General features: G+C 44.8%; 1 protein-coding gene across 2 annotated transcripts in view; it reads right to left on the bottom strand.

The window, feature by feature from the left end:
• Positions 1 to 20,497, bottom strand: part of aldh1a3 (aldehyde dehydrogenase 1 family, member A3) — a 97,431-nt gene that overhangs the window by 16,834 nt on the left and 60,100 nt on the right. For both annotated transcript variants that reach the window (XM_052040410.1, XM_052040411.1), the window contains exons 5-9: positions 19,739 to 19,800; positions 17,320 to 17,448; positions 6,826 to 6,939; positions 3,240 to 3,342; positions 1,802 to 1,986 (exon numbers count right to left, since the gene is read on the bottom strand). In XM_052040410.1, coding sequence (XP_051896370.1) covers positions 1,802 to 1,986; positions 3,240 to 3,342; positions 6,826 to 6,939; positions 17,320 to 17,448; positions 19,739 to 19,800 — 593 coding nt within the window. The remainder of the gene's footprint in view (positions 1 to 1,801; positions 1,987 to 3,239; positions 3,343 to 6,825; positions 6,940 to 17,319; positions 17,449 to 19,738; positions 19,801 to 20,497) is intronic.

The following is a 20,497-nucleotide window of genomic DNA, read 5'->3' as shown; positions in this document are numbered from 1 at the left end:
CAGACTACTTCCAGTTGTTCAGGGACCTAAGAATGAGGGACCTTGATATAAGATGAGATGCGAAAGATATAGGATTCTAAAGCTCAGGGTTTTAAGGTTATGGGAAGCTTTCTCATTCAGAAAGGAGAGTGGGAGAGAAGAATGGTTATCCGCTGTGGAAGAGTGCCATTCCGCAAGGATCAGTGACGGAAGATGTACAACCGCTCCCAAAGAGAGCTGCCACATGTGATGGAATGGTCAGATAATGGGCAGATGAGGTTTTACATTATGGAAGGAAGAATAGTCACTCTTTACATAGAAAGTGTGAGTCTAGGTAGGATAGAGAGGTAACCTGATAACTGTCTTTAAAACAATGAAAGGTTTTGATAACATGGATACAGAGAGAATGTTCCCACTTGTGGGGACAAGGCTGTCTACATCATTCAGTCCCCAAGAAACCCAATAAGGAAATCCGAACAAAATTCTTTACCCAAGAACGGGGAGAAAGTGGAACTCACTACCACAGAGTGTGACAAATGTGCATAGTGTTAATGCATTAAAGGGGAGGCTGGACGAGCACACGAGGGAGATGGGAATAGAGAATCATGCAGATAGATTTAGCCGAGGGAATATTGGAGAGCGTTCTAGTGGATCATCAGCGTAGACCTGGACTGGTTGGGCTGAGCGCTCTGCTTCTTGGAATACCCCATGTATATCCAATACAATCCTAGGTAAAGTGGGATTTCACAAGGATCAGGGCTGGGCATTCTGTTGTTCACAATCCACATTAATGAGACAGACTTTGAAACCAAGAGCATAGTTTCTAAATTTGCAGATGACACCAAATTTGGATCTGGGCAGTGGGGTTAGAGTGGGGAGAGTCAGACCTGAGGTGAATCGTAACAAATTACAGAAATACAGGTATTCAGTTTTCAAAAGAGATGCATTTCCAGAAGATATTTTAAGGGAAGTTTTGCATCTCAAAAAGGTTGGGTGAAATGCATAGTTTTGGTATAGCATTTTCTGTTGTGCAGAAAGTTGTACATTGTTTGATGTAATGAAAAATAGTTTTGTAAATTGAGGACACATGCCCCAAAGAATCAATGACATTACAACAAAAATGTGTAAGTAGAACATCTGTAAATAGAAGAGTAAATGTGCATTAATGCATTTGGAATGGACATTTAATTGGCAAATGAATTACAATCTAGGTAAGTGTGAGGCATTGCATTTTGATAAGAAATAAGGAGCTCACATATTGAAAAATGGGTTGGAACAGTGAAAGGATCTGAGATACAGATGAGCTAATACAGGTTTTTAAAACAATGAAGAGTTTTGAAAGCAAGCCAAGCACTGTGTTTTTATTCAGGTAAGGAAGAACTGCTAGGTGTAAAAATTATGCTAAACATTGCATTGAATCTGACATAAACCATACAGAATAGTATGTACAGTCCCGGTTGCTGTATTAACATATGGATAAAGAGGCATCGGAGAGGATTATAAGACTAGAATGTGACGTCATAGCTGTCAGGAAAAGATAAACAAGTTGGGAGTCTTCTTCACTTGAATAGAGAAAGCTCAGCAGTGATCTACTAGGGGTCTCAATATCTGAATGATTTTGACAGACTAGACACAGAGCGAGCGGCAGAGAGAGAGAGAGAGGGAGAGAAGTTTCTACTTGAGGCAAAGAGCAAAACTAAAGGCCGCCAAATCACAAAAATAAAACAAATCTAGAAATTCAAATGGAATTTCTTTATCCAGAGGTTAGTGGAAATGTGATCCTCACCACTGGCAACAGGTCCTGGCCGCAGCTTCCTCTTACCTGAGGTCCTTGTTCTGTTTTTGGATCGAAAGGGTTGCCCACCACTCGCCTTTTGGCTCTTTCCACACTGCGGCGTACAAACTCCTCGTACACCTGCTCCTCCACGAATATTCGAGCAGCTGCAGTGCAGCACTGGCCCTGGTTAAAGAAGGCCCCCTGCGAGGCACAGTCGACAGCCAGGCCCACTGAGGAAGAAACAAAAGCTTTAAACGTTTCCAGCCACAGCCTCCCTTAAAGTGAATCCAACTTGATAAAAACCCAGCCCAGGACCTTCCTCTCCCACTCCGCCTCCAGAAGTGTGCAGAAACCATGGCAGAGTTTTGGCAGTGACTCAGGACCGTATACACATCAGTGGCACCTCCATGCTTGGTCATCGTGTGTAGAAAGAGAAACAATTAATGTTTCATCAGAACTGTGAAAGAAAGAAAACAAGTTTTCAGGAGCAGAGAAGGTAGGGGAGGGATGGGTAGAACAAAGAGAGGGTGCCTCTGGTAGGGTGAGACCAAATGAGTTAAGTAGCTGTTAGGATCAGATTCCCTGTGTAATGTTGCTAATAGCAAGGCTGTGGGAAGTGTCCAGGAGACCAGAATGTATGAACAGAAAAGAGAAAAACTGAGCCAAAATGGTGAAGGATAGTTCTGATACAGACAGAAAAGAGAGCAAGTTACCCAAGTCCAGAAGGCAGCAATGTGCCCAGACATAGATGAGGTGCTGTTCCTCAAACTTTTATGGGGCCTCATTGTAAGAGTGCAGGAGGCCACAGAAAGGTCAGAGTGGGAGTGGGATGGGGAATTAGAGTGGTAGGCAACCAGAAGCTCACAAACATCCCTGTGGAATAAATGCAAGTGTTCCGCAAAGTGATCATCCAATCTGTGTTTGGCTTCTCCAATGTAGAGGACGTCACATTGTGAGCACTGAATGCGGTACACTAGACTGGAAGAAGTTCGAGTGAATCGCTACTTCACCTGGAAAGACTGTTTGGTGAGAAGGGATGTTAAAGGACTGGTGTTGCACCCCCTGTGTTTGCAGGGGGTTGTGCCATAAGATGGGGAGTGGTTGGTGAGGACCAGGGAGTCACGAAGGAAGTGATCCCTTCAAAATGTTGAAAGGGAAGGTGAATATGTATCAGGAGATGAAATCTGTTGGAACTGGCAGAAAAGTATAATCCATTGTTTAACTAATTTTCTCTCTTTCCCAATTTTTCTGACTCCCTTGATGATCGCCCAGGAGAGATTCCATCAGAAAATCCAAAAATCACAGAGATAAATGCACTTAACTGCTGTGAACCCACAATCATCTGAGGCTGAGAACTTCAAAGATTTACTGTACAACACTTTGAGTTTTCATTGAAATAAACACAATTTGATTGTGGCAGGAGGGCTGTTTTACTAAGTGGCATCTTGGGAAATTCATAAAAACAAAAATGACTTTCTCTTACAATCAGAGTCTGCAAAGACAATGAAGGGATTCTTGCCCCCAAGTTCCAGGGTCACCCTCTTCAGGTTACTTTTGGAGGCAGCTTCCATGATGGACTTTCCCACCTGTCGACATGGGAAAGAGAGGAACACAAGTGGGTCCGAGCAAATACAGAGACAAACAACACTTCTCTCTCAGATAGGACCCTCTCTTCTGAGATTTGAAAATCAATAACCTTTGTTTTGGTTGCAATATATTCTCACTTTACACCTTACTAACCCTAGTACTAACCCAATACTAAATTTGCACTGTTTACCCCCTAAAACCCAGTGATACCCCAATCATATCATCTTACTGAAAATCCTAATAATGATAAAATCTATATTAATAATACTCATTGTACATCACAGGAATATCCCAATAAAAGATTTTCACTCTACAGCTCACTAACCCGAGTACTATCCCAATAATATATCCCTACTGTATATCCTGTGGATCCCAGCAGTGCCCTGACAATATATTCTCACTGTATATCCTATTAACCTCAGGACACATTCCAGTAATACATTCACACGGTTCAACTCTGCCTCCAGCTCTGTAACCCAATAATATATTCCCACTGTAAATCTCATTTAGCCCAGTACTATATCCCAATAATAGATACCCACTATACATCCCACTAAACATAAAATATTTATCTATTAGTCACATGTACATCGAAACACAGTGAAATACATGGAGTATTCCAATGACATTCCACGAAACCCATCTTTGAATCTTAAAGGGTCTCGACCCGAAACATCGACTGTCCATCACCCTCCATAGATGCTGCCTGACCTGCTGAATTACTCCAGCTCCTTTGTGTGTTATTGTATCTCCACATATTTCCATTGTACCTTCCACTAACCACATTGCTGTATCCCAATAATATACTCCCACCACTGACCCCATTTATCCATGCACTATCACAATATTATAAATGTAAAACCTATTAATCACAGCACTGTCTCCCACTAACACATGCTCACTGTACGTCCCACTAACTCCAATACCCACTGAATAAGATTTTCCCTCTTTCCATCCCACTAGCCCGATAACTATCCTGATAATATATTTTCACTAATTGCCACACTACTTCAATAATATGTTTTCACTGTACACTCCAAGAAACTCAGCACCTCATCTGAAAAATGTATTATTTCAGAAAATCCCACTCATTAGCACTACACCCCGGTAACATACCATCACTACGTGTCCAAGTTACCTCCGCATGTCACCTAAATAAAATATTCTCACCATATGTCCTACTAACATCAACATTGTTTTGCAGTGAAAAATTCCCATTGTATATCTTGCTCATTCCAGGACTGTATCCCAGGACTATACACACACACCAGTCTTCATTGAGGGGTCAGCGGTGGAAAGGGTGAGCAGCTTCAAGTTCCTGAGCGTCAGCATCTCAGAGGATCTATCTTGGGTCTAACATATTGATGCGATCATGAAGAAGGCACACCACCGGCTCTAATTCACTAGGAGTTTGAGGAGATTTGGTGTGTCACCAAAGACTCTTGCAAATTTCTACAGGTATACGGTGGAGAGCATTCTGACTGGTTGCATCACCGCCTGGTATGGAGGCTCCAATGTGCAGGATCGAAAGAGGCTGCAGAGGGTTGTAGACTCAGCCAGCTTCATCATAGGAATAACCCTCCCAGCCATTGAGGACATCCTCAAGAGGTGGTGCCTCAAGAAGGCTGCATCCATCATTAGGGACCCCCACCATCTGGGACATGCCCTCTTCATGTTCCTACCATCGGGAAAGTGGTACAGGAGCCTGAAGACCCACACTCAATATTTCAGGAACAGAACTTCTCCTTCGCCATCAGATTTCTGAACAATCCATGAACCCATGAACACTACCTCGTTATTTCTCTTTTGCACTATTTATTTATTTTTGTAACTTATAGTAATTTCTATGTCTTTATGTCTTGCACTGTACTGCTGCCACAAAACAACCCATTTCATGACATACGTCAGTGATGGTAAACCTAATTGTGATTCTGATTCTGTATTTCTCTTTGAATTGCACTGAGTGATTTGGAGGTTAGACTGCACAGGGACCTAATTCCTCAAGTTCTGTCTGAAATCCTTGGCAGATTGTTGGTTCTTGGTTGAACCTGGAATCCTGCACTTCTTTTCCTGTAGATTTCCTGCGTGATTTGTTACTTGACTAACCATGGCAGCCAGGAACAAGACCTTGGATCTCAGCCTAAAATTGGAGCCAAGAGATTCTGTTTCAGGCTAAGTTACAATCCAGATGCCATTCTCTGCAGTTAAAATTGGGCTGGGTTTCCTGAGGGAATTTATTGTTCAACATTCAACTTGAACATTTTCTGTATGTTGCTGAAAAAAACCTTCTTTGATTCAATGCAAATGGCTAGAATTTAGCACAGAACTCAAAAATATACTCAGCACTGAGAAATACTGGTTATTTGAGATTTAAAAGAATAATAACTGGTCCGATTTTTAATCCCAAATAACTGAGAATTAGTTTTAAAATTTATGCAACATGAAGTTCTTGTTATGCAGAAATACTAACCAATTTCTGAGTAATTTAAGTATATTTTGACTCCTTTATGTGAGGGGTCTGGACCCTGTTGGCTAGGCCAGGATTTAGTGTACGCCTCTGATTATTCTTGACAAGGTGAGCCACATTCTTGAACAACTGCAGTCCTTCTGGTGAAGGTGCTCCCACAGTGCTGTTTGCAGGAAGCTCCAGGACTTAGACCCAGCAACGATGAAGGACCAATGATATATTTTCAGGTCAGAGTGGCACGTGCCTTGGAGGGGAACCCTGGTGTTCTCATACACCTGCTGCCCTTGTCCTCCTTGGTGGTAGAGGCTGTGGATTTGGGAAGTGTTGTTGGACCAACCTGTGCAAGTAACTTGAGAGCATTTTGTGGCTTCCACTTCAGCACAGGGGTTTGGTGGTTTGGGAGTGGAAGCGATGGATAGATTCAGAATGGAGCAGTCAAACTGGCTGCTCCATTCTAAATGGTGTCTATCTTCTTGAGTGTTGTTATTTTCACCAGCAAATACTTTTAAACTTTACCCACTTGTGTTTAAAAATACTATGAGGCTCCTCAAAGGCTTGGAAATGACTCCAATTAACAGAAGCTGGCTTTGATGACTTTCTTGATCTGGTGTATGGTAGGTTAGGGGTGGGACCAACTTCCAGCATAATGTTTATCAAGGAAGCACAAAGGGCATGGAAGATGGACACAGGTTGTACAAACTTCCTTGGTATTTTGCATTTGCTTACACAATTTCATGCAAATTGAGTTGAAAAGCCAGTGCAGACTCTAGGCTTGGATATTTGTTCCCTGGTACATGTCCAACACCCAAGTGTGACTGATGGTGCCACACTTTCTCCAGTTAATCCTTGCCTTGCAAATTACCCACACATGTGTCTCTGACCTTGTCCTCAGCATGGATACGTTTGACAGGAAGTTAATGAGAAAATGAGTATTCCTGCATTTACAGCATATTCTTGTTATAATAGTCTTAGTGTGTTTGAACACATTGCCGGAATTATAATGGTGATGTGATACCTCAGTAGAACCAGTGAATGCCACTTTATCAATGTCCTTGTGGCAGGCTATAGCTGCCCCAGCAGTGGGTCCATATCCTGGGATGATATTCACTACACCAGGAGGGAATGGAACCTGAAATTAAGGAACGGATTCACATGTTAACAGATTGAAATATCCACTAACTTCCAGCCTCCAGAATTAGGTAGCAAATTTCAGACTGACTATGAACATTAGTTCAGGCACACACTGGCCATGACTTTCCAACCAGTATATATGATATAACTTACAGATAAGTGCCTCTCCATCACTAACATGGAGTTGGCAGGTTAGCCCAATAATACCAAGTAAATATGGTAAAATGTCAGAGTAGTGTAGATTGGGGGGAGGGTCAGGGAGGGCACTAGAGTGGCAGGGGGTGGTCATTTGGCATGGGGGTTGCTTGTGTGAGGGTGAAAGTGGGATGCACAGGGAGCCAAGCAAAAATTAGGTCATGATATTGCTTCAAGGAGATCTACCTGAGGTAGGTTTCCTGTAGCAGAACTCAGAGCCTGAACCTGTTTGGGCAGATGTGCAAGTAGTGATGAAGTGTGCACCCAGCTCCTGGAGGTGGTGTTAGAAGTTATTGCACAGGCTGCTACTGTACCTGTCCAGGCTCCTAGGTGTGTCCAGGTCTCAGATACACAGAAGACCCAGAGGGAAAATCATGCATGTAGTGGAACTTATGGTTAGTCTATGATTTTTCACTGTAGTTGACTTTATACTGAAATTGAATTGAACAGTTCATAAAGATGTTGCATTACACCATCCAACTCTTAGAACATAAGAACATAATATAAAAAACCTTCTGCTTCTCTTTCAGAGTTTCGTCTCACATCAAAACATGCTGCTTCACAATTCCAGTAACCCAGGCTCAACTCCAGTAACTTCTGGTACGATCTGTGTGGAGTTTGCACATTCTCTGTGTGACAGCGTGGGTTTTCTCAGTGCTCTGGTCTCCTCCCACATCTTAAAGACTCACTGGTTGTTGGGTTAATTGGCTGCTAATTGGTAGGAGAATCAGAGGGGTGTTAATGGATATGTGAGGGAACAGGTTACAGGGAAATAAGTGGGGGAATGTAATTGGTGTGCTTGTCCTGAGAGCCAGCATACTCTCGATGGCCCAAATTTCCTCCTTTTATTTTGTAAGGAAATATGAGAAATACGACAATGACAAGAGTTGCCCCTTCCCCACCATCATCCACGTAAACCTATACTGTACCTGCTGCCTAGCTTCCTGCAATGGGAGACTCACTTTTCAACCACCTGCTACCAAATATCAAGTTTAAATTAATATTGGTCCTTATACACGAATCCCAAAACGGCGTTTGTTTTTCCTCACAACTCCAGGGGTTTCTGCTACAAGCTGTTCTTTCAAACCTTTCTGTATCAAGTGCACGTGGAAAACAGGCTTTCAGAAGCTATCGGTGTTGACCTTGAAAGTTTATTTAAATGTTGAAGAAAATGAATTGGTATATACCCAACCAGGGCAAATGGAAGTCATAGTGCCAAAATTAAAGAGTGAGATACTTGCACCAAATCAGTCATCTAGCATCATCAGGACATGACCAATAAACCGGGGACCCGCTGGGCACCCATGGAGCAGCTCACTGGTTGCAATGCCACGGGATCACCAGTGAGTCCTGCAGGACAGGGCTCATGGCCAATAGTGATGATGAGTTTACAATGTTAAAAATGAGTTGAAGGGGTGGATAAAGAATTTCACTTGATGGGGGAAATCAGAATAAAGAGGCAAGATCTTTACCCCCATTTTGGGACTTCCACAGGAGTCCCAGAATGGAACTTTTGGGACTTCTATGGTCAGAAATCTCATAATGTCATGGATTGCTCTGTCTGGATTCTGGGTAATGAATTGTCCTGGCCAATTCTGATGAACGATCATTAGATAAGATAAGATTTCTTTATTAGTCACATGTACATCGAAACACACGGTGAAATGCATCTTTTGCGTAGAGCGTTCTGGGGGCAGCCCGCAAGTGTCGCCACGCTTCCGGTGCCAACATAGCATGCCCACAACTTCCTAACCCGTACGCCTTTGGAATGTGGGAGGAAACCAGAGTACCCGGAGGAAACCCACGCAGACACAGGGAGAACGTACAAACTCCTTACAGACAGTGGCCGGAATTGAACCTGGGTCACTGGTGCTGTAATCGCGTTACGCTAACCGCTACACTAACATTAACTCTTTCTTCCTCCACAGATGCCACCTGACCAGTTGAGTATTCCCGGCATTTTCTGCTTTACTTCTGTTTTGCATATTTTGTATTTACATGAATGGGTCTTATTTCCCAGAAACGACTTTAAAACCGTACCGTCTGCCCTGAATAGAGTTGGGAGGCTGGAGAAACTCCGAAAGAGCTTCATGCCAACACCCTGGGAATTTGGCACTGACACATAGGATCATTTGTAGGGCACCAGTAAGGGTGGAGGCCCTTTCTATTCTGGAAACTCAATGCGTTCTGTTTTCATTCGACAGGCTTCATCCCAAAGATGCGCTAATTGGGTGATTTATTGGTCCCTGTAAATTGCCCCCGGTGTGAAGGTGAGTGGTAGAATCTGGGGGAGGGGGGGGGTTGGGTTGATGAAATATGTGGGGAGAATCAATAATGGGATTAGAGTAGGATTAGTGTAGGGTCCTCCTCCAGCAGCTGTCTCCGCCTCCTCCCTCCCGTCCTCCCACCTTGCGCCATCCGTCTCTCCTTTTTTTTGTCCGCCTCCATCCATCATCCACCTACTTCTGCTTCCCAACTCCACCCCACTCCCCCATCTGGCTCGACCTTCCCATCATCCTTCACTCCTCCTCAGTCCACTAATAAAGGGAGGGGGCTCCTGTCTCACCACGCCCCCTCTCCTCTCTATACCGGCCACCTCCCCTCTTCACTCTCAGTCCTGATGCAGGGTTTCGACCCGAAACATCGGCAATTCCTTTCCTCCCACAGATGCTGCTCGACCCGCTGAGTTCCTCCAACAGACTGCTTGTTGCTTTGGATTAGTAGGAATCTGTGGTTGATGGTCAGCACGGACTCAATGGGCCAAAGGGCCTGTTCCCATGCTGTCTCTCTCTATGACTCTATGACTCTATCCTGCTTTCCTCTGCTGGTCTGAAACCTTGACTTTCCTGATGCATTGGCTTAACCACCACCCACCCCCTCCTCCCTTCCTCACCTCCTCCTCCCTTCCTCACCCCCATCCCGTTCCACCCTATTCCTTCCTGCTCCCTCCACCAGGACCTAATCTGAGGAACAACCATTAGGCTTTCATTCAGGTATAATCTCCTCGTTTCAGAAACCAGTTCAGTGTCGCATTATTTTGACTGTTCTCACACTCATCCTTCCCCACCACCCCAGAGCGCCGCACAACAGCCATCAACAGATTATCATCCTGTAGTCTTGTTTATTTTCAGAGGGTCAGAGAGACATACAGCATGGAAACAGGCCCTTTGGCCCATTGAGTCAATGCTGGTCATCAACTATCTATTTATCCTAATCTCACATTTATTCTATTGCCCCCACATTCTCGTCAACTCAATCTGGTGCCTAACTGCTGAGACACTTCCCAGGAGATTGGTGTGTATTTCAACCCATCTCATTGGTTCTAAGGCTGCTTACCTCCCTGTGAAATTCCATGGGAAATGTTTGGCTCATGGCATCCTTCACCCTGACACAGAATTCAGAGGGCGGCCTTCAGCCTTCAGCCTAAATAAAGCTGACATTTGAAACTCCCACCACGACTTGCTTCCTCGTCGCATGGTCTTCCTGCATCTCTGTCTCTCTTGGGTTTCTGTTGTACTGAACCCCGTACTTTCCCACCCCTGTACATAAACACATCCTTCTCTCTTTACCACCGCTGCCTGTCTCTTGGCCAACCTTCTGGGGAGTAACATATAGGAAAGCCACCATCCCTCCAGCGTGGTGTGTAGCCAATGCTCTTCAGCTCCAGGGTCACATTTCAGTACTTAGTTCCTGAAAGCACCATGGAATGTTTGGGAATGAACAAGTAATGCCATGTTGGCATCATGCAAATAGTGTAAACAAATGCAATGAATTGCTCTGTGCAGCAATGTTCCCTGCTGTATAATAGTAAGAAAACACCAAGTGTCCTGTTGGTCAGCACACAGCACACAGTCCAACAATCCCCCGCACCTTCATCACTTCAGCAGAGGTATGATCCCTGATGTAATTGTATGCAGATACTACACCCAAACTCTCCCCTGTAACTCACGCTGTAGTGGGACTTCCAGCGGGGAGGCAGGAGGAGTTCAGTGGCGGGGCAGCTCCATATGTAAACATCTTATCACAGCCTAGGTACCTGTGCTGAAGTTTAGTGCCAGGCCTCAGTGTTAGACCCCAGTGCCAGGCCTCAGAGCCAAAGTTTGCCAGGCTCAGGGCCAGAGTTTTTTCTGCTTATCAAACATCCAATAATGGAAGATCAGTAATTTCCTGTTTTCGGTTTTGGTAAGACCAAAGCTATCGCCATCTGTCCCCATCACTTCCATCATCTCCCTGGCAAAAGCCTGAGGCTGAACCAGCCTGGTCGCAGTCTGACAGTTACATAGGACTCGGAGATGAGCTTCTGTTGACTTGCTGCTGTCAGTACCTCTGTCCCCACAACATTGCCAGCTCTATCTCTGCTTCAGACCATCCATGCTGAAACACACATCCGCCGCTTTGTCACCTTGAACAGCCTCAGACCTCTACAGCTTCCCAATGTCCACACTAAATAAATGTAAGCTCAGCCAGAAATCAGAACTATCAACGTTAACATTCTCATCCTTGTTTGCAAATCTTTCTCTGAGATCTCTGTGCTCCTCCAACCCTGAACTCACAAGCAGTCCTGATTTTAATTGCTCCACACTGGCATCTATTTTTTAGCTGCTGTGATCCTAAGTTCAGGAATTCCTTCCCTAACCCTCTCCTCTGTTCTCCCTCCTTTAAAACGCGCATCAACATCCACCTCCTTAACCTGCCTTTGTTCACCTTCTCCAGAGTCAAGTTTTGTTTAATTACTTTCCTATGAAACCCCATGGTACATTTTATTACATTCAAGGTGCTATCTAAATTCTGCCTGTTCATTGCTGATGCTCCCATATCACAAAGAGTGGAATAAAGTATGGGATAATTTGAACATAATCTACCTGGACTTTCAGGCTGCCATTGTTGTGTTCTGAGTGGTAGAACTCAGGATAGAACAGAAATGGATCTGAGGAAGCCCTCTGGTGTGACAGAGTCTTTCCACCTCCCTTTGATTAACCCACCCATGCCCCTCACCCCAACTTTTTCTCGTCTGAGGTCTCAGCCTTCTTTGGGAAATAACCATGGACATTTGGACCATTTCTCCTGGTCAGGTGGTGCCCCTGGGCCTGGAGCTTCACCACTTCAAGCACTGACTGGGAATCTGGACACCAGAGGGCAGTATGTTCTGCAGGGAGCAGATAAAGGAAATAGATTCCACCGATGCAACACTTTTCACAGCCTCAGGTATTCCCAAAGTGATCTGCAGTCAACAAAGCTCAAGTTTCATAATGTCACACAGCATGGAAGCAGGCCCTTCAGCCCACCAAGTGGACACCAACTGCCAAGCTTTTCTACTAGCCCAGTAATCAGTAGACAGCACAGTGGTGTCGCCTGTAGAGCCACTGCCTCCCAGCCCCAGAGTCAGGGTTCAATCCTGACCTCGGGTACTGTCTGTGTGGAGTTTGCACACTGTGTGGGCTTCCTCCAGGTGCATCAATTTCCTCCCACATCCCGAAGATATGCTGGTTGGCAGGTTAATTGGCTGCTGTAGATTGTCCCTAGCATGTAAATTAGTGGAAAAGTCTGGGGGAGGGGAGTTGATGGGAACATAAGGAGAAAGAAATGGGCCTGGGTAGGATTAGTGTAACAATGGATGCTTAGTGGTCAACACAGATTAAATGGGCTATGTTGTATCTATGACACTATTATTCGACCACTCACCTATACACTCGGGGCAGTTTACAGGGGCAATTAACCAACCAACCTGCATGTCTTTTGGGATGTTGGGGGGGGGGGGATGCTGGAGTGACATCACATGCTCACAGATGGGATTTGCAAACCCCACACAGACAGTACCCGAGGTCAGGATTGAACCCATGTCTCTGGCGCGGTGAGGCAGCGGCCCTACCAGCTGCACCACTGTGCTCTTCCAAAGTGTAGCTGCTACAATGGGCTGGAATCCCTGACCTATTGTTTGTCAGTTTCCCCTGAGGGAAATTGGTGCATCATGTGGCACTCTGCAAACACCCAGCAACCCTGCCCAACACAGGACAGAGCCTGACAGACTCTCTCTCCAGTGACTCCCACGCCATGCTGGGCTAACTAGCCCTCAGGAGATCATGGGATCTGTCTTCACATACACTGTGACACCAGCCAAATGCTAGGGCCTCCATTTCACAGATGACGTCCAACACCTGAATCCCTTTCAATCTTCCCTGGCGAGGACTTTATTCCTTGAAACATAGGAGACTGAGGGGTGACCTTATAAAGGTGTGTAAAATCATGACGGGCATTGATAAGGTGAATGCACACAGTCTTTTTCCCAGGAAAAGGAAAGCAAAAACTAGAGGGCATGGGTTTAATGTGAGCGGGGAAAGATTTAAAAGGGACCTGAGGGGCTACTTCTTCACACAGAGGGTGTGTGGGTATATCGAACGAGTTTCCAGGGGAAGTGGTTGAGGCAGGTACAAGAACAACATTTAAAAGACATTTGGATAAGTACATGGATAGGAAAGGTTTAGAGGGATATAGGCCAAATGCAGGCAAATGGGATTAGCTTGGGTGGGCACCTTGGTTGGCATGGAAGAGTTGGGCTGAAGGGCCTGTTTTTGTGCTGTATGACTCTTTGATACTGTGACTCTAAAGGGTTACATGGCCATTATACACTTTAAATTTAAAACAATGTCACAAAATAACTGCTCAAAAATGTGAGAATTAACACTGTAAATTGGCACTTATATCAATCAATATGCCATTCTATACAGCAGTCTCACATGTCTTCAAACCTGTCGCATTCACAAGTAACCCATGGACATTCTCCATCAGTTAACTCCTGAAGGACGTGTGGAGAAGCAAGGACAGGGAATTGGGGAAGGGAGTCAAGCAGGCAAATCTGGAAATGATGCATGTAGCTGGGTGTTCATGGGCTGCTTGTGGTAGACACCATTGCCGTTCAGGCGTTCAGTACCCTGCTGCTAATGACAAGGCCAGTTCCTGCTGCATCTCCCCACCACAGTCCACCTACCTTGCCCAAAAGGTTTCTCCGAGATTGACCTTGCGCAGCTGGTCCATCAAACCACTGCTCAATGTTCCTTACAAATGACTTCAAAGTATGCCCTGAAACTAGGACCAGTGAACATTAATGGAAACAAATGAAAGGTTATTTTGAGATGTATTTCAAATTATGTTGCAAGAGGGCTATACTGTCTGATTTCTTCTCATTCTGATTTCTGCAGTAAATCTTTATTTAGGGGACCAGAGCTCTGGCTGGAAACCAGTGATGCTGATGATATTATAGTCTTGCAACATCGTAGTAAATACAACCTACACACAACCCTTCAAGCACTCCACTCATCATCAAAGGAAGGATTCCCACAAGTACCCCAGCCCCACAAACACCATCATCAAATATGCTGAATGGACTTTCCTTTTTGTTATCTACCTGCCTGTCTGTCTGTCTGTCTGTCTACCTACTTCCTTCCTATCTATCTATCTATCTATCTATCTATCTATCTATCTATCTATCTATCTATCTATCTATCTATCTAGCCATCAACCACCCCATACTACTGAGTATGGTACAGTGGTACTGCTGGTAAAACTGTCACTTCACCACTCCAGAGACCCTGGTTCAATCCTGACCTCGGGTATTATCTGTGTGGAGCTTGCATGTTCTCCTGTGACCATGTGGGTTTCTGCTGGGTGCTCTGGTTTCTTAATTGGTCACTGTAATTTGTCCTTGGTGTGCAGGTGAGTGGTAAAATCTGGGGGAATTAATGAGAACATGGGGAGAATAAAAAATGGGGTTAACATTGGATTAGTTGAATCAGTGATTGATGGTCAGTGTTTCCATGTTGTATTTCTCCATGACTCCATCTACGCAACTAATTTTTTTAACAACCTTCAAACATTACAAACAGTAGAGCCGTAATCCTGAAATCCTCAGGCAACACATTTAAGTTGGAACATCTCAGCAATACCACACACCCCAGTGGGAAAGTAAACATTCAAGATATTTCTGTCTTTCCTGCTTGCCCCGTATGCCTCACCATCTAACATTCAATCACTGAAGCACTGAAAGGACAGGACTTCCATTTAACATCCAGAAAACAAAGGTCCTCTCCCAAAGCCCACCACCAGACCACCCCTCTCCAACACCACCCTCTGATGGAATTCATGTCGAGACCCTGGAAAAAGTGGACAACTTCCCATTACCTTGGGAGTTTCCCCTCAGCAACGGCAGACATTGATGATGAAATTCACCACTACCTTCAGTGCATCAGGTCTGCCTTTGGAAAAGGAGGCTTGAAGATCAAGACCTCAAAGCCAACTCAAAATTCATGGTCTACCAACAACAGTAATCCCTGTCATCCTGTATGGTTCTGAGACCTGGACTACCTACAGCAGACAGTCAAAGCACTGGAGAGATACTACCAATGTTATCTCCACAAAAATCCTCCACATCCACTGGCAGGATAAACAAATGAACATTAGTGTCCTCTTCCAGAGCAATATCCAAACATTGAGGCCCTAATTACACTCAGTTCGTTCCAATGAGCTTGCTGCATCGTTCACATGTCCGGTACAGAGCTCCTGAGACTGACACATTCTTGTGAACTCTGTCACAGGAAGAGGTTGCCAGGAGAGAGGGAACAATTCAAGGATGTTCTCAAAGGCTCCTTGAAAAAGTAGAACATTCCCGCTGACTTGTGGGAATCCCTGGCCCAGGATTACTCTAAGGGGAGAAAGAGCATTCAGGCCAGTACTCTGATCATCGAGTCCCGTTACTGGGAGCACACAGATGCCCAGTGTAAATGACTGAAGGAGTGCCCTGTCTCATAAACTACCCACCCTCATCAACCACCTCTGAACACAGTGAATGGCAGTGGAAGTAAGACATCCTCAATCCAATGGGACTGCTTAAGAATATGAAGAGCAAGAAGAGTCAATGAGGAGAGACTGTCCATTTTGTATTGTACACAGGAACTGTTTTTGAACTGAAATGTACTGTTATTTACATTTTAACTCGAATCATTATTGGACTTTTTTTTGGAGACACTTGTGTGCTGCCCCCCAAATCACTCTGCAAAAAGATGTATTTCACTGTGTGTTTCGATGTACATGTGACTAATAAAGAAACCTTATCTTATCTTAAGTTTTGCCCATTGCCTATATACATCAGAATTCATGGGCAGTACACTTGCAGGTTTTGGAAGTGCACACTAATGAAACAGTGCTGAGCTATAACAGGAAACATAAAGTAAAATATTAAAATTCCACTCTCAGCCACCACCCCCACTACCAGAAACATGTCCCCAGTCCCAGACTGCATCAGAGACCTTCTCCTGAAGTAAATTAAGTGCTCGCTTTACTGAACTAACGTCTGGAGGCCTGGACCATCGATATGGAGATATAAGAGTTCAAGTCCCACCATGGCAGCTGCAGAATTTAAATCCAAGCAATTAACTAAATTGGGAGTTGAAAAGCTGCTGTCAGTAAACCATAAACTACCAGACTGTTGTAAAAATCTATTGGATCATGAATCTCCCTCAGGAGAGGAAGTTTGTCCTTACCCGATCTGGCCTATAGGTGGCTCCAGACTCAATATCTGACCCTTAACAATTCGGGGCAATCAGGAATGGACATAAAGTGCTGGCAATGATGTCTACATTCTGAAGCTGAATCTTTTCTTTTAATAGTGCCACACCAAAGACTTGAGCACTAAACCTTGGCTACAGTATGGGGGGAATGTTGCATGACTGAAGTACCATCCTTCAGGTGAGACCTCACCTACCCTCCCAGAATAATTTCCTTGCCATTATTTAAGAGCAGGGCGAGTTATCTCGAATATCCTGGCCAATATCTATCCCTCAATTAACATCACAGAGACTAACCATTGGAATGTTGTCAGGGGCGATGTGGAAAGTGGGAGCTAAGGCAATGATCGCATCGAACGTGATCTCACAAAGATGGAGGAGCAGGTCCAAGAGTTTTCATGTTCTGTCATCATCACATCGTTGTTAGTGGGATCTTGCTGTGTGCAAGTTGCCTCAGGCTTGTTCCAAATTCCATCCATAGCTACTCTGCAAAAATACTGAATGATTTGCAAAGCACTGTGGCCTATCTTGAGTCCAGGAGAGGTGGTGGGTAATGTTCCCTGCTTTCTAATTGATGATAATGCACCACGTGACTGAATCCCGGACCAGTCGTAAACGGCACTGACCTCTTTGATTAACGCTCCCATGTAGAGTGCTGTCAGAGGCGTCTGCTCAGCTGGTTTGATCACCACAGTATTCCCACAGCACAGTGCTGGTGCCACTTTCCAAACGAACATCAACAGAGGGAAATTCCACTAGGGAAAGAAACAAATTCACTGATAACCATAGGAAGGGCAGAGGCATTGAGACCGAAGTTATGGACTGAGATCGACTGGACCAATAAGAAAAGCAGTGGGGCTGTAAGAGTGAGAAGGAGGCACATTGATATTCAGGAGCTGAGAATTAATGAGCGGCTCTGGAAATGGGAAACATCCCAGAATGTTTCTCATGGTTTGGTCACATGAAGCCCCAACACTCTGAGCCGCCTGTCCCTGTAATCTTCCTATTATTGTGCTGAAACAAATATCAGAGGGCAGCTTTATGCTGTGAGCTGGAGTGAGGCCAGCAATCACTGTGAGATGGGGAGGAACATGACAGTGTGACATCCCCCAGATCTAATAACCTCAATTGCACAGATGGCAAAACAAAGGCTCCTTTTCAGTTATGTTAACTTTTGATTCATGAATATATATCTGACATAAAATGATGGCGAACTCTGTAAGTCTGTCAAGAGCAGGAAATAGTAGTTGACAGGACATGGACAAAACATTACCATATTAAATCTCCAAATTCATTCCGTAATGAATCTCGTCACCTGTACTACATCGATGCACTCTGTACTAACCCAATGTAACTGCACTGTGGAATTAATTGACCTGTACGATCGGTATGCAAGGCAACTTATACCTCTATACAAGTGACAATAATAAACCAATACCAATACCAATACCAAACAAATGGTGAAGATCAAACTGTTAGACTGACTGAGTGAACAGTGTTTCACAGGGTATAACCTGTGGACCAGAGGCTGTTTCTAAACTGCTTCCCTGTGGACGGGAGGGAGACAGTGTGATTTACCGGGGGGGGGGAGGGGGGGTGGGGAGGGGGTGGTGAATGGAGCTGTGTTGATCAGTTGTGGGATCTGACAGTGTAAGGGCACAGATAGAGTGAGAGACAAACGGATGCAGGAACCCGATGGGTCAGACAGCACCAGTAGAGGCAGAGGGATATTTCGGGTTGAGATCCTGCATCAGGACTGAGAGTGTAGAAGTGTAGAAGGGAGATAGAAAGGATGTGGAAGCTTTAGAGAGGGTGCAGAGGAGATTTACCAGGATGTTGCCTGGATTGGAGAGCATGTCTTATGAGGATAGGTTGAGAGAGCTCAGGCTTTTCTCTTTGGAGAGAAGGAGGATGAGAGGTGACTTGATAGAGGTGTACAAGATGATAAGAGGCATAGATCGAGTGGACAGTCAGAGATTTTTTCCCAGGGTGACAATGGCTAACAGGAGCGGATGTAATTTTAAGGTGATTGGAGGAAGGTATAAGGGGGATGTCAGGGATAAGTTTCTTGACACAGAGAGTGGTGGGTGCGTGGAACACACTGCCTGCAGAGGTTGTGGGGGCAGATACACTAGGGACATTTAAGAGACTCTTAGATAGACACATGAATGATAGAGAAATGGAGAGCTATGTGCGAGGGAAGAGTTAGATAGATCTTAGAGCAGGATAAAATGTCGGCACAACATTGTGGGCCAAAGGGCCTGTACTGTGCTGTAGTGTTCTATGTTCTATGTTCTATAGTCAGTATAAAGAGGTGAATCGGGGGCTGGCAGGTGATTAGAAGAAGATGAGGGGGGGGCGATGGGCAGATGCAGCCAGGTGGAGACAGAGGCAGAGGTTGGGACGTGATAATTAGAGACAACAAAGGGCTGCAGGTTCTACAATCTGATGTAAGGAAGGTGAAAAGTGGAACCCAATAAGGGAGGGGTGGAACCAGTGGAGGAGGGGAAAGAAACTGGGTTCTGGGGTTTGGGGTAGGGTGGAGTTGGCAAAGGTAGAGCTTGGGGATGGGCGAGAAGGGGAGATTCTAGGCAGGGCCGTGTTCAGCTGGAGATCCGTTCTTTGCGACCACGATTAAGAACTCTGACCAGAAAGGACAAGCGCAGTTGACACAGTCGGGGCTTCATTGAAAGAGGCAGGATGGACAGTGTGGTGTCCATCTGACAGAGGGCCCCAGGGCCTCACTGTTCCTGCTGATAGATGGTCAGTCATCTCATCGCGAATGAGTGGAAGGGAGCCCGGAGAAATCGCCAGCATTATAAAAGTATACTTTTGAACTCAGTTCGAATACATCTGGGGCATCAAGAAATATTTCTGCAGAACTTTCCCACAATATTTAACAGATACAGTTGAAAGGTGCACTTCCTTATATTAATTCAGCCAGCTTATAAAAGCCATTTGAACTTTTCTTTGTAGTTAAATATTTCCAGTCACCACAAAAATGAAAATACAAGTTATTGAAGCAAGTTTCTCAGCCCAACTTACTGGAATGATCTGTCCACAGACACCAATTGGTTCATGTCTTGTAAACATAACAAAATCTCCATCTGTCAATGTAAAAGAAAAACAATAACAGATGACCAAAACTTGCTGGAATTTCTTTCTTTAGTAAAAATACCCATTCAGCATAATCCCTCCAAAATTTGATTTTGCACATTCTTCTAAGACTGTGGCATTTTAAAGCACCTTAGGATATTGGAACAAACACCGAGGAATCATTTACTCGTCCTGTCATTATGTGTCAGGCAGTAAACATATAGCCAAGAAATTCATTGGCACGATGCCAGAAAAAGGCACTACGAAGTTGGATATTGTGTTAATGTGGAGTGAAGCAATTCTGCACACGTCACTGGGTGTCCTGGCCCCTGTCACAACCATCACGCACTCATTTTTGGGTGAGATTTTTACGTTCATGGGCATTGTTTCTCCTGCGCTAAACTCGCCCACATGACATCATATTAGAGCAAGCCCAAAATTCATCATCAACCAGGTATTCAACCACTGTGAAGACAAAAGTGACTGAAGACAGTGGAACCTTGAACAAAAAAACAGAACACTGGTGGGTCAGGCAGCATCTGTGGAGGCAGAAGTTGTAAGTCGACATTTCGGGTTGTGACCCAGCAGCCACTGTGGTCTGGGTGTGACAGTCGCTGGTCTCTCCCAGCAGAAGCTGCTTTCACTAATGCTGAAGGGTCAGGAGCAACATTGGTTATAGTAAACCTGCATTCACAGTGCTGCACATCA

Source organism: Pristis pectinata, chromosome 28 (genome assembly GCF_009764475.1).
Source record: "Pristis pectinata isolate sPriPec2 chromosome 28, sPriPec2.1.pri, whole genome shotgun sequence".
Lineage (NCBI taxonomy): Eukaryota > Metazoa > Chordata > Chondrichthyes > Rhinopristiformes > Pristidae > Pristis > Pristis pectinata.
This window is presented reverse-complemented; position numbering and strand designations above follow the sequence as displayed.